Source organism: Musca vetustissima, unplaced genomic scaffold (assembly GCF_032173495.1).
Source record: "Musca vetustissima isolate MV318-11 ecotype Yass unplaced genomic scaffold, APGP_CSIRO_Mvet_v1 utg1449, whole genome shotgun sequence".
Taxonomy (NCBI): Eukaryota; Metazoa; Arthropoda; class Insecta; order Diptera; family Muscidae; genus Musca; species Musca vetustissima.
The window spans coordinates 82480-96906 of record NW_026888258.1 but is presented as its reverse complement, the minus strand read 5'-3'; the positions used below and the strand labels follow the sequence as shown (position 1 = coordinate 96906).

Below are 14427 nucleotides of genomic sequence, written 5' to 3'. Positions count from 1 at the left end.
GAATACTATTCCATTTTAAAACGATCAAGTTAAAACCCTTATAATTTGAACTCATCAATCGGAACTACAATTCAGATTGGACCGAATAATAATCAACCGGAGATTGTAACCATTCTTGATACGAATACTACCTGACCTGAGATTTCATTTAGGTCCATTGTAATTTATGAATAAAAATGGGTCTGTATCATAAAATATTGGAAGCCGTAACCGCCATTACGTCCCAGTTTATTATCGATTAAACTATTGTGAATTTATTCTGTCTATAAAGAATACAATTTCTGATGTTCGTCATGCGAATTTTATATTGCTGCTATAATTTGGCACATACATGTATATATGCGAAAACACCTGAGTCTGAGAGATATGCCCCCATTAAATATTCAGGGGTAGGTCAACAAAATAGTCTTCAAAATTTTGGCAAAATCAACTATTTTGTCGCTTTTTGTTAAAATCCGCTAATTTCTTGCCAAAATAAACAGCGACATACACAAATATTTTCAACAAACAAAAATTTTGGGGTTATGTAACAAATTTCTTTTCTAGTTTCCAATATTCCACTTGTTATTGCATTGCCTTTACAGCACATTCTTTAGGACATTTCAACACATTGATATTATTTTCTAAAAATTTGCAATCTTTTTTCCATTTTTTCCAATTACGTATCTGGAATCATCGAAAGATTATATAAACATTTATGAGCTGCTCGCCAGAGACGTGTGACAGCTTACCAATACACTCACATGAAACACACACCATATATAGATTTTTCGTTAGTAAATATTAATTTACATTCGTTTATTACTCTTCATTAATCACAAACATTTGTTTTGTTTAAACATTTAATTAAATAAACCAACATTTAATCTATTCCTCATCATAGTTGGGAGCTGGAGACTTAACTTTGCTGTAATCTCTGATGGGCGAATAGAATTTGTATTGCTTTTCTTTGTATTCTTCCCATGGTTCAGGATTGGCCGAACGATTCCATGTAACATCGGGATTTCTGGTGGCCAAACGGAGAGTGTACAAGGCAGAAGCCAAGGCACCAGCACCGACACACACATAAAGTGGGATAAGGGCTGGATTTTTCTTGATCGATTTCAAACTGAGACCTTGCATGATTATGCTCTGTGACGACAGCAGACTTGGTTGACTCGAGAATAATACTAAAAATTATGGAAAAATTGGAGATGAGCAAAAATGACAGAGCAGGGTTGTATTTTTCTCTGATTGGCATGTTGTGTGGGGTTAATCGATAGCGACTATCGATAATGGTTTTGTTTTTCCAGGCAGAGAATTGTTGTGGACGGCGGCGTGTAACAAACACAATCAAAAGTGGCTGGAGAAAGCGTTTAAACTACTATTAAAGGTCGTTTACATTTAACCGGATTTGGTTAACCCAGTGGGTTTAAATTTTCAATTCCTTTGAATATATGCCAAATAAATCCTCATAAAGTAGGTTAACCCGGTAAAAAGTTCTAATGTAAATGCCGTATTACGATTACTATCTATTTTGTAACTAATTAATATTAAATAATAGTAAAAAATAAAATTTTTAATATTAATAAAATGTATAAATTAATAAAAAGTCAACCAAATAAAATTTTCTGTCTGCAATAATTGGTCTGTTCCCGTACTGCAAGAATCTACTATTTTTTACTACAATAACATTTTTGGTATGTTCCCGTACATCAAGAATCTAATCGATTTTACTATTTTCTTCGATATCACAAAGAAAAATTCGTTATCGTGGTAAAAAGTAATAGATTCTTGCATTACGGGAACAGACCATTTGTTACTTTATGATATCGAAAAAATAGTAAAAACTTGTAGATTCTTGCAGTACGGGAACAGACCAATTGTAAAACTTTTTACAACGATAACAATTGGTCTGTTCCCGTACTGCAAGAATCTACTCAATTTTACTATTTTCTTCGATATCATAAAGGAAAAAAGTGTTATCGGAGTAAAAAATAGTATATTCTTGTAGTACGGGAACATACCAAATTTTTCCTTTAGACCAATTATGTGGTCTGTTCCCTTGCAGTACTAATATTTGTAATTTTTTTCGATATCATAAAGGAAATTATAAATTTGTAGATTCTTACAGCACGGGAATATCCAAAAATATCGAATGATAAGACTAAATGATTTCAGCCTATTCTATTTGAAAAAAATTCTTCCTCTCCGACTGAGGAACTTTTTCCTATAGGGGTAAAAGTCTTCCACTTTCTAATTCCGATTCCCACACTTAGAAATCGTGTCAATTTAATCATGTCCGTATGTTTGCCTATTGATTGGTACTTCAACGAGTCTACGCTTTATTGGAGACGGTATTTTGAAGCGTTTGAAATTCTGGGTTCTTGGAGGTTAAAAATTTCCTTACAGAACATTTTTAATACAAATTTTGACATAGCCCCCGTACAGGGGTACCGTCCAATTTTCGGTTCATGGAGGATTTAGCCACATTTTCCATCGTTTTAATTTGTTGTTCCGAGTTTTCGTATGAGTAAACTGATCGCTAATTCATATTTTGGCGTAGTCGCTATATATAAGGTCCCTCCAGATAATAGCCTTTTTTATGATCCTAATCGCAATTTCCATCCAAAGATGCTGCAATAAATCCACTGGGCAAAAAAATTATCGACAAAACATTTTAAGTATATCATTTGTCATAGTCCCCTTATAATTGTACCACCGCAATTTAGGGTATTTTTCGATCTAGACTTGTTGGCGCAAATGTTTAATATAGTTTTGAAAGGCGCCCAAATAAACGTCCGTTTTCGGTATGTGAAAGTAATAAAATATCGTATTGGCAGATAATAAACAGTGTAGGTCCATGATTTAAGATATATTCCGACCTTTATTTTTAATGTCCGGTAATATACCAAATGAAATGAATCGGTTGTGATCGGATATTTTGTAAAGCAAGGGACTTATATTGATCACTGATCAGTATTTGGATCAATGTAGGAGAGAGAAAATTGCTTTCATTGTACCTGCAAGATCTACATGATCTTCTGCTGGATTCGCTTTATGTCGACCTTGACCTGAAGTTGTTTTTGATGAATACAGGGCTTAATATTAATGTTATAAAGTTCTGATTTAAATTACTTCGTTACTAGGAATATCATTTTTATATAGCTCTTCATTCAGGTTTTTATACCGCCTTACTGCGGGGCGTAATGTAATGTACTATTTAAAAATCTACTTTTTTTTTAATTTTTGATTTGTTTTTACGGCTTTTTATATCATAAATGAACATTAGTTATCGTAGTAAAAATTGGAAAATTCTTACATTTCGGGAACAAACCATTTGTGTCATTTTATTTACTCTATAAAATTTAAAGAATTTTCCAGCTGTTGTGACGATATTCTGTCTTTATTTTGCATACATTTATTATTGTATTAATTTTTTTCTTTGTTTTTTTTTTAGGTTAACTTTAAAATAATACTCTGGATGACGTTAAAACTCATTTATTTTCAAATAATACCAATTTCTGCACTCCAAACCCTTCAAATCACTCAAAAGTAAAGTAAGTAAGTAAATTTTTTTATTGAGTCTTCTTCTTATTTCGATAACATGGTTAATGTAAAGTAAAATGATGACATGATAATTTAGAACTATATTTGTCTTATTCTAATCCAATAATTAAATGCATTGATGCTACATGCTTAAAATGAATATACGGAAATGCGTACGTGCAAAATGAATGAAGAGCAAGGCTTGCTCACGGCCTTAACATTTTTTAACAGAGCGTGTGTGTCTGTAGATAATAAATTACTTAAAAATACATAACAATTAAAAAGAGATAACAAGAGACTGTTAATATCTTTATCAAACAGCGAGTATGTTAGATGAACATATGGTAAAAAAAAGTATGTATGTGTAAATATCACAGATGGTGTTTAGAAAATATATGTCAAAACAAAACACATAAATTAAAACGAAAGAGCATAACTCAAAAATTGAATTTATAAATATAATTTTATAAATATAAATATATATGTTTATAATGTTTAGCCTCTGTGGGCTCTTTGTGTTCTTTGTGTTGGCTTATAAAAATCAGGTACATTACAATTGGATCAATGTCGAGGCTTTCGTTGATAATGCCAATGGCAGATAAATATGTTGAATTTGACCAAGATACGTGTTTTTCCGTTTCATATATAGAGTTGATAATAGGATTTTCGTGTGACTCTAGCCCATCTACAAACTTCTTTAAGAGATAGAATGCGTGTTGGCAGAAAGGTTGGACTCCAGCTTTACCATAAATGTGAGTGTTTGAAAACTTCTTTGTCGGGTTTTCGTAATGTTGATTTATACATTTACGAAGGATATAACGTTCAAATATCTCCACTTCTTTGGCCACAAAATCACTCAAAAATGTTAACAATTCATTCCTACTTATCATATCGATAATGCTTTATTATCGATTTCCCCGTTTAATCATTCTTGGGGCTATCACTCCCCCCGTGAATGTCATTGAATAACAACAAGAAGCATTTCTCACACACAGAGAGTGAGTGGCTCATTCGTAAATAGACAACACACGATTTCGAACGGTTGGAAATTCTGTGACGGACGGTTGCGCGAACAGAAATACTTTGCTTTAGGAATCGATCGAATGCTTGTGTTTTTTTCCATAGATTTATTTACGTATAAAGCGAGAAATAAATAATACCTTAAACGTGATTAATTAAATAACAATACGGTGGATAACACAGAGTAAACAAAATTGTCAAACTTAATTTTGTGTGTGAAGTTCTTCTAAAAGAGAATGAGCTATAAAATCAAAACGCGGTTTGTTTTGTGTTGAAGAGAGTGTTTTGTTCAAAACAAAATAAAGCAATACGGAATTTGCTCAAATACATATGAAGTAAATTAAAAGCAATTTAAAGTATAAATAAATTTAAAAATTATTAAAGCAATTAAGTAAAGTGCAAACTAACAAAACAGAAATGCCGCAACAGCCATTATAATATTCAGCCATTGAAGAAGACAAATAACCAAGAATGTCTGGACAAAACAAAATCAACAAAAGTCAGTCACATTTCAAATGAGAAGACTAGAAAGAGAGAGCGTGAACGTGAACAACAACAACGACGAGTGTTAAGAGATTTCTTGTTGTGCCTGTGCATGAATTGTTGATTTTTTAATTGTGAAAAATAATAAAAAAATTGTGTGTTTTTAATAAAAATTAAATAAATTTAAAGGAGTTAAATTTTGTGTGAGTGTGTGCGCGTGAAATTTAATGAATATTTATTAGAAAAAAGGTATTGTTTTTGTTTTTTTTTGTTTTTCTTATTGTATAGTTGGGGCAATGTGTTTTTGTCTGGTGTCTGCTCTCTGTGTTTTGTTTTGATTTTGTCTATCTCTGTCTGGCTGCCATGCATTCTCAGTCGTTTGTTGTTGCATTACTTTTTGTTTATTTTTATCTTGACATTTGTTTTTATTTTGTCTGTGCCTTTTAGTTGGTATTTTCGTCGGTCTTGTTTTTCTTTTCTTTCCATTCTTGTGTGTTATTGATATTTTCCTTTTTTGTTGTTTTTTTTTATTTTGTAAGAAATTTTTGTTTTTTGCTGTTTTTGTATTCTGGGAAATCACTTGTCGTGAAAATGTTGCTCCCAAATCCGCTTAGGGACTTTTGTTGTTGTTGTTGGCATTAAAATGGGAATAAGATTTGTTCTTATGGGGTTATCATGAATTTAAATGGAATCCCCGAGTATTGTTATTTGGGTTCTCCCCTTGTATTCCCCCTTTTATGCTGCCCTGCAGCTTTAATGCTTATTATTGGGGGTTTCAATTTGTCCTGATTTTTCTTAGCCATGAGACGTCCTAGGTGGCTGGCTGACTGCCTGGTTCTGCCTGGTTGTTGTTATTACTGTTGTAATATTCTTCTTCAGAGTTCATGTCACAGTCACAGGTTGGCTGGCGGACTTTTCCTCCTCCTCCTCCCAACCTAGCAAACAAACAATCAGCCAATCAGCCGACCAGCCAGCCAGTCATTCATCTATCCCAAGCAACCCCCTCAGAAAATAATCATCCACTAAATAGTCTAAACAGCCATCCATCCAACCTGCCAGTCAGCCAGTCACTCAGTCAGCTGTTCCGTAACTCTCTGGGCCCCATAACTACCACGATGACTATTACGTTAATGTTGTGCCGCCTTCTCATCCTTTGGCATCGATTTTTTCCGCCCGACACCAATGTTGGTTGGTGGGTCGTGTTTAACAGGTCCAAAGAGGATTTAGTAGTGTATAATTTTTTTCTGCTGCTTCTTCTTCTTCTGTGTGTGATTTCTCTGCAAAGTAGACCCGTCTGCGGATGTCTGCGGCGGGTTTTTATTTGAAATGAAATGCAAAAAAAGTACCTCGGAATGCACAAAGCCAGTCAGCCACTACTGCGGCGGGTGGGCGGCTGGGAATGGAGTAAGTGCATAAGGGATGGCTGGCTGGGTACTTTATGTTTGTGGGTACCACTAGCCCGTTCCTTTTTTGTTTTGCTATGGGTTGTGGGTGCGATATTTATGCATGTATGTGTCTGGCCATGCTTTACTAACTCAGCCAGACAGTAAATTTGGGTCACATGGAATGAATGTTACGTCGTTGTTGCTTGTCATACTATTATTATTATTATGATGATGATTGTACAAGTGGCAGCATCACCAGACGCACTTACTCCAATATGCTTGCTTTGAGTTTGTTACAAAAAGTGGCAACAAAGAAGCGGCAGACAGACAGACCGGCAGCAAGGGGAAGAGGTGTTCATCATTGGATGGTGGTGTTGCTGTGTTACTAAAGGACCCACAAAAATAAAACTGAAAGAATTGTGTCATCTGTGGAATGCTTTCATCTAGATGCCAGACAATTTTTTTCATTTCGCCCCCGCCCGCACTTTGTGGCCACAACACATAAATGAGGTCTAGTTTTTCCATATGAAAAGACAATGAAATGGAATATTCGCTGTTTGTGTGAGGGTGTTGTTGTAATAGATATGATGATGACGATGATGAAATATATTATTCCAGACAGTTTTGTGCCACTTAGCCACTACCCGGGCCACATTGGCAAACGACGGAATGAACGAATGAAAGATGGTTGGTGGGTTGGAATGCTGTGAACACCGAGTGTATTTGCTCATTATTATGACTTCATGTGTAAGGTCAACAATTTGTTAAGACACACAGTCAGTACTTCGGGCGGGTAGGTAGTGTGGATGTGAGGTTTTTTTTTCTTTGGAGAAAATGCGAAAATTTTCTATGAAAATTAAAATGCTTAGAAGAAGGCCTTCTTATTAGACAGGAAGTGTAATTAAGTGTGGGGTTGTGTGCGTATGTCGCAAAGAAGATGTTGACTAGGCTACATGGAGAATTTACTTCTTAAACGGCTATGGAACAATACGAGTTAATGTAATGAAAATTAAAAAAACATTTGAAATAAAATTAATATTTTTTTAAATTTTGGAGCGGATGAAATTTGAACTTCTGAATATTTTTTAGGTGGAAATTGAGATTTAATGGGCCATAGGGAATTTTCTATAGCCTGAAACATAAGACAGAGTGTATATTAGAGATCGTGCAACTAAGCAGGCTGACTTCGTTTTGAAAACATTTGTGGTGGAAATTGAGATGTACTTGGCTTGACGCAGATAGAGGATATATTAATGGACTTTCGATTAAGCAGGTTGATTGTAGTCGAAAATTCTTTTCTATGACTTCTCGTGATAAATGAGATACTGGTAAAATTCGAACATCTTGAGATAAAGGTTGCAGGTTGAAGAGTGTTTTCCCAGACAATTTCCAGTTCCATTTTCTGCATGCTGGAGATTTGAAACGTATTTTCCAAACGAATTGGATGTGATTTGCCATTTCGGTTTTTTTGAAGGATGAAAAAATTCTTTGCAGACAATTTTCAATATGGATCCATATTTTGACATATTCCGCATAAACCGTTATCGTACAATTTCTTAACATTTTAAAAGTCCTAGTAAATTTTTCCGATCGGAAAAAAGTCTCTCATTTACAGAGAGATTTTTTTCCTATAGGAAAAAGTATTCCTCAGTAACTGAAGATTTTTTTCCGATAAGAAAAAGTCATACTCATTAATTGAGGAATTTTTTGCTATAGAAAATAATTTTTCCAATAGGAATTGCAGCTTAGGGATTGCAGATTTTTAGCCAATAAGAAAAAGTCGACTTTAGTGGCTGAGTAAGTTTTTCCGATCGTAAAAAGTCTTCCTCATTCACTGAGAATTGTTTCCTATAGGAAAAAGTTTTCCTCAGTAACTCAAGAATTTCATTCGATAAGAAAAAGTCATACTCATTGATAGATAATTTTTTCCAATAGGAAAAACGATTTTTCCAATGGGAAAAAGTCTTCTTCAGTAGTTGCGGAATGTTTTTCTAATAGGAAAAAGTCATTTTCTTTCACTTCGGATTTTTGTCCTATAAGAAAAAGTCTACTTTAGTATTTGAGTAAATTTTTCCGTTCGGAAAAAGTCTTTCTCATTCACTGAGAATTGTTTCCTATTGGAAAAAGTTTTCCACGATAACTCAAGATTTTTTTTTTTCCGATAAGAAAAAGTCATACTAATTGAATGATTTTTTTTGTTTTTTGTTATAAGAAAATAATTTTTCCAATAGAAAAAAGTCATGCTCAACTACTGAGGATGACAGCTGAGTTTTTTTTCCTATATGAAAATTTCATACTCAGCTGCTGTCAAGCATTATTTCTTATAGGATAAAGTCTTCTTCTGTTTTTAAGTAATTTTTTCCAATGGGAAAATACACTTCCTCTGACACAGTATCTTTTTCCCATCAGAAAAGATAATTATTAGCTACTGAGAATTTTTTCCAATATGAAAATAAGGATTTTTTCAATAGGAAAAAGTCTTCTTCAGTAGTTGCGGAACTTCTGTCACTGCGAACTGTTTTCCAATAAGAAAAAGTCTACTTCAGTAGCTGAGTAAATTTTTTTCCGATCCGAAAAAAAGTTTCCTCATTCACTGAGAATTGTTTCCTATAGGAAAAAGATAATTATTAGCTACTGAGAATTTTTTCCAATATGAAAAACGATTTTTTCAATAGGAAAAAGTCTTCTTCAGTAAGAAAAGTCTACTTCAGTAGCTGAGTAAAATTTTCCGATCGGAAAAAAGGCTTCCTCATTCACTGAGAAGGAAATAGTATTCCTCAGTAACTGAAGAATTTTTTCCTATAAGAAAAAGTCATTCTCGATGATTGAGGAATTTTTTTGTATAAGAAAATAATTTTTCCAATGGGAAAAATAAGAATGACAGCTGAGATTATTTCCTATATGAAAATTTCACACTCAGCTGCTTTTGAGTAGTTCTATCCAATAAGAAAAATACTTCCTCTGACACAGAATTTTTTTCCTATCAGAAAAAGAGCTTTTTTTCCTTTAGGAAAAATCTTGCTCAGCCACTAAGGGTTGATTTCTTATAGGATAAAGTCATCATAAAAGGTTATGATTAACCTCAGACAACGATAATTTTTTCCTATAGGAAAAGAAAAAAATCCTCTTCAGCTACTTAGAATTTTTCTTGCCGGAAAGCGTCTTCTTTAGTCACTGAGGAATTTATTTCCTATAGGAAAAAAATCATACTTACCTACTGAAAATTTTAAGATCCTTCAGTTACTAAGAATTGTTTCCAATAAGAAAGAGCCAGCTAATAACGAAGTCCTCTTCAGCTACTTAGAATTTTTCTTGCCGGAAAGCGTCTTCTTTTGTCACTGAGGAATTTGTTCCTATAGGAAAAAATCATTCTTAGCTACTGAAAATTTTAAGATCCTTCAGTTACTAAGAATTGTTTCCAATAAGAAAGGGTCAGCAGAGGATTTTTTTCGTATAGGAAAAAGTTTTCATCAGACTCTGAGCATTTTTTCCAATAAGAAAAAAAACATCCTCAGTTGCAAAATATTTTTTCCGATAGAAAATTGTCTCAAGTACTGAGGAATTTTCATATAGGAAAAATTATTCCTTAGTGACTGGGGGTATTTTTTCCTATAAGAAAAAGTCTTTCTCATATAATAGGGATATCTTCCTATGTTGCCACATTTTCCGTGGATAATAATTTAGCATTGAGTGTTTCCTCTGTGCAAATGCTTTTAACTAGTCTTTATGAAATCCAACAAATACTTTGTGATCTCATTTAAATTTGCCAAACCCCTTAATTAATTTTAAATTTCAATATTAATTCGTTTTTGGTATTTTTATTTATAAAATGTTGTTGCAACAATTGGTTCGGAATTGGTTGGATTGTAGGTTGCTCGGTTGTTCGGCTACTCTTGGTTCTCTTTATCAATTATTAAATATGCTTATCACAAATACACCGGTGGAATGCCATGCCATGGCCTAGTGTGTAGTGTAGAGTATAAAAAAGTTCACATAATAATAAATATTAGCTCTTTATATATAAATATATATTGTAGCCACACACACAATACGAGAATTGGTTTCCTTTGAAGTATTGCCGATTGCCTCATTGGGCCAATATTTATACTAAAGTTTGATACTGTTGTGTAGGTTTTTTTCGAGTATAAGAATTTAATTTTCTGTTTTGCTACTGCTATTTGAACTATTATTTAGAATGTTCGATGACTACCAACTAACTACCTATCTAGCAGTCAGCAAATTGCAGTATAATAATAAAATCGATAATAGAATTTGTAATAAATCCATAAAACAATTGATGAGCGAAATTGTGTGGAAGTCATAATGATGATGAGGAAGTCGAACATAGGGCGGATACAAATTTTGCAGTGATTTGATGGATTGTTTCAAATTGGAATTTTGAATTTTTTCTTTGGATAATAGGAAAAAATATATATTCCTATATTAAAAATCCTCTGTAACAGAAAAACAACTCTGGGTCATTGTGGATCATTTTTTTCCAATTAGAAAAAAACTCTGGTGATAGTGGACGATTTTTTTCCTACATAAAAAATCTGTCATTGCTGACTCTTTTTCCTATTGGAAAATATCCCCTTTGGGCAAATTTTCTTATTGGAAAAAATTCTTCAGTTCCAAAAGAAGGGTTTTTCCAATTGAAAACAATTGTTTAGACACTGTAAGAAAATGTTCATCCTTTATAAAATCTTCTCGCTAACAGAGAAAATTTTTTCCTGTATTAAAAAAAAAAAAAATCTGAGCCATTGTGGAAGACTTTTTCATATTGGAAAATTGATTCGAACAAACATGTCCATAAAAAATCCTCAATTAAAAATTAAATTATATTTGGAAATAATTCCTTATTTGAAAATTAAGAATTGTTTCAATATAAAAAATATCTTAGTCAATGTGGAAGATCTCTTCTTATTAGAAAAAATACTTATTACAATAAAAGACTTCCTTATATACGAAAAAATACTCAATGTCTGAGGAAACTTTTTGAAAAACCTTTTCCTCTAAGAAAAAATTCGGAGTAGTTTTTTCCTTTAAAAAAATTTCTTCAGTCACTGAGGATGATTCCCATTAGAAAAAATTCTCAACTACAAATAATGAATTTTTCCTATAGGAAAAAAATCATCAATAGGTGATGATGCAGTTAAAAAAATTTAGTAGCTGAGGAGGACTCTTTCCTATCGGAAAAAATACTTCGTTATTGCATAAGACTTCCTCCCATTGGAACAAATTCCTCAGTAGCTTATAATGACTTTTTCCTATTGGAATAAAATCCATCAGTTGTTTGTGGAAGACATTTCTTATAGGAAAAAATCCTCAGTGGCTGATGAAGACTAGTTTCTATAAGAAACAAATCCTCAAAAGCTGATAATGACTTTTTCCAATTGGAAAAAAAACCTTAGTACTACATTTCCTATAAGATACAATTTCTCAATAGCTGAGGACGATTTTACTTATAGGAAAAATAATTTTCAGGGTCTGATGTTGATTTTCCTATAGGAAAAAAATCCTTAGTATCTAAAAACGAGTATTTCTTATAGGAAAAATTCCTCAGCAGCTAAAAATGAACAAATTCCTCAGTAGCTGACGATGAATTTTTCCTATTGGAAGACTTTTTCTTATAGAAAAGAATCCTCAGTGTCTGAAAAAGACTTGTTTCTATAAGAAAAAAATCCTAAGCAGCTGAGGATGACTTTTTCCAATAGGAAAAAAATTCTCAGTAGCTAAAGATGACTTTTTCCAATAGGAAAATATCCTCAGTACTAGTTTTTCCTATAAGAAACAATTTGTCAAGAGCTGAGGAAGACTTATGATGACTATCCTGTTGGGAAAATCCCTCAGTCATACATGAATTTTCTATAGGAAGAATACCTGAGCAGTTGAAAATGACCATGCCGGAGGACTACTTTTTATTATAGGAACAAATTTCTCAGTGCCTGAGGACTACATTTCATATAAGAGGAAGACTTATAGGAAAAATTCTCAGGGTCTGCGGATGATCTTTTTCTTATTGGCATAAATTTCTCGGCCTCTGAGGATGACTTTTTCTTATTAGAAAAATTTTTGTCTGAAGAAGGAATAGATAAGAAAAAAGGTCCCAATATTTTCATATAAGAGACAAAATATAGGGGAGAGGGGGGCACCTTTGAACGTGGGGCACCTTTGAACAGCGCTCATAAAATCTTGGTTTAATATTTTTCCGACCCGCAACCACATTTTTGTATATGGCAATCTTGTTCTCTATATGCGTAAACCACTTTGGCTTGCTTTTTCAGTTGTCGAAAAATTGTGCATGGGTGACCATGTTTTCTCAGTGTCATTGTAAACTTTTATTCATTTGGTTGTAAGGGCGCAGGAAGAATTCTGTGATAGTTTTCTTTCGTCAAACAAATTTTTTGCATTCCAACAATCATTTCAAACATAACTAATGTAATTTCTTTCATATATATTTATTACAAAAAAAGTTATTTTAAAGTTCCGTAAAATGCCATGGGTGGGGCACCTTTGAACATGCCCATTAAACTCGAGTAAAAAAAGGAGATTTTAACTTTTGGCTTCGATTTCTCAAAATTTCAAATGGGCTAATAAGATTACGAAATTAACTGTATTTTTCACCATACTAATTTGTATTTTTAAGACATTTTATGTTTTAATAATTTTTGATCTAAATTTTTTAAATTTTGAAAATTTTTAATATATTTTTTAATGAATTAATGCTTTTCTGATATGTATGAATAAAATACATACATATTTGAACATAAACACTGTAAAAAACAATGTCGTTCAAAAATGCCAACCCCTGTTCAAAGGTGCCCCCCTGGGGGGGCAGTTTTGAACACTTTGAGTTCGTCCTTTAAAACAGTAATAAAATATATTTATCAAGCTTATAGTATGTCATATGTATATTCATTTTAAAGGTTACATATGTACCTATTAGTTAAAATTTATAAGAAACCAAAAATGATAAAATAAAAAAATTTATAAGGCTTGAAAGCAAAAAGTGTTCAAAGGTGCCCCCCTCTCCCCTACTCAGGAACTTACGATTTTTTTTCTTATTGGAAAAAATTCTTCATGTCGAAGGACCACTTTTTCTTATAGGTGCCACTTTTTCTCAGTGCCTAAGGACTACTTTTTCTATAAGAAACCCATTTCTAAATACCTGAGGCAGGCTTTTCTTATAGGAAAAATTCTCTGTGTCTGAGTATGATTTTTTTTAATAAAAACAAAATCCTTAGTGTCTAAATATGACCTTTCTTCCTATAGGAAATAATTCCCAGTCACTCAAAAAATTCTCACGAACAAAAATATATCCTCAGTAGCTTGGATAATCATTATTTATTTTTTTCGTATACCATTATCTACTTAATTTGTTGTTTAGTTTTGGCATTGACAACAAAACGACCCTAAAATTACAAGCTCACAGATACAATCCGATTGTGTTGTGTTTATCCTGAAAAATAAATAACATTACAAAAAAGTTTTTCTTCTCAGTTTCTCTGTTTGTTTTTTTTTGTCCTGCCAACAACTTTGTCCTGTTGTTATTATTTGTTAATGATTATCCCCTGACAAAAGGTGTTACTTTTTAGTAATGACATAATGACATTCATAATTTTTCACCCAGCAACCCAACCAAGCAACAACAAGATATCATTGCAAACAACAAAAATTTTCAACAATTTATTCATAAAAATTCATTTACATTTCAATTTTACAGCAATTACGGGGTGTTACGGGCCATAAAACGACCAAACGAACTGCTGAACGCACCAACGAACCAACGTTATAAAGCAATTTGGCAAAATGTCTGTGAACAATAATTAATTCAAGCAGAAAACCCTTAACAAAAAGCAGAAGAAGGACGACGAGGAGGAGGTGTAGAAGGCGACAGATAAAACTTTATCTGTTGTTGGCTCTGCAAAAGGAGAAAGAGAAGGAGAGAGGAAGGAGCCAGGAGAGACCAGGAAAAACTAGAAAGACGCCAAGGCAAAAAAATTGGCTTTAA

The 14427-nt window shown here is 32.9% G+C and overlaps 1 protein-coding gene across 1 annotated transcript; it reads right to left on the bottom strand.

Moving 5' to 3' along the window:
- Positions 1 to 867: 867 nt before the first annotated feature.
- On the bottom strand, positions 868 to 1165 carry LOC133336052 (cytochrome c oxidase subunit NDUFA4-like). The gene has a single exon (XM_061544346.1). It carries the CDS (start codon positions 1120 to 1122, stop codon positions 868 to 870), a length of 255 nt encoding a protein of 84 aa, XP_061400330.1. The 5' UTR covers positions 1123 to 1165.
- Positions 1166 to 14427: the final 13262 nt, after the last annotated feature.

Bases quoted from the DNA above. Each gene is read 5' to 3' on its own strand.
- LOC133336052 (XM_061544346.1), bottom strand. From the start codon at position 1,122: ATGCAAGGTCTCAGTTTGAAATCGATCAAGAAAAATCCAGCCCTTATC.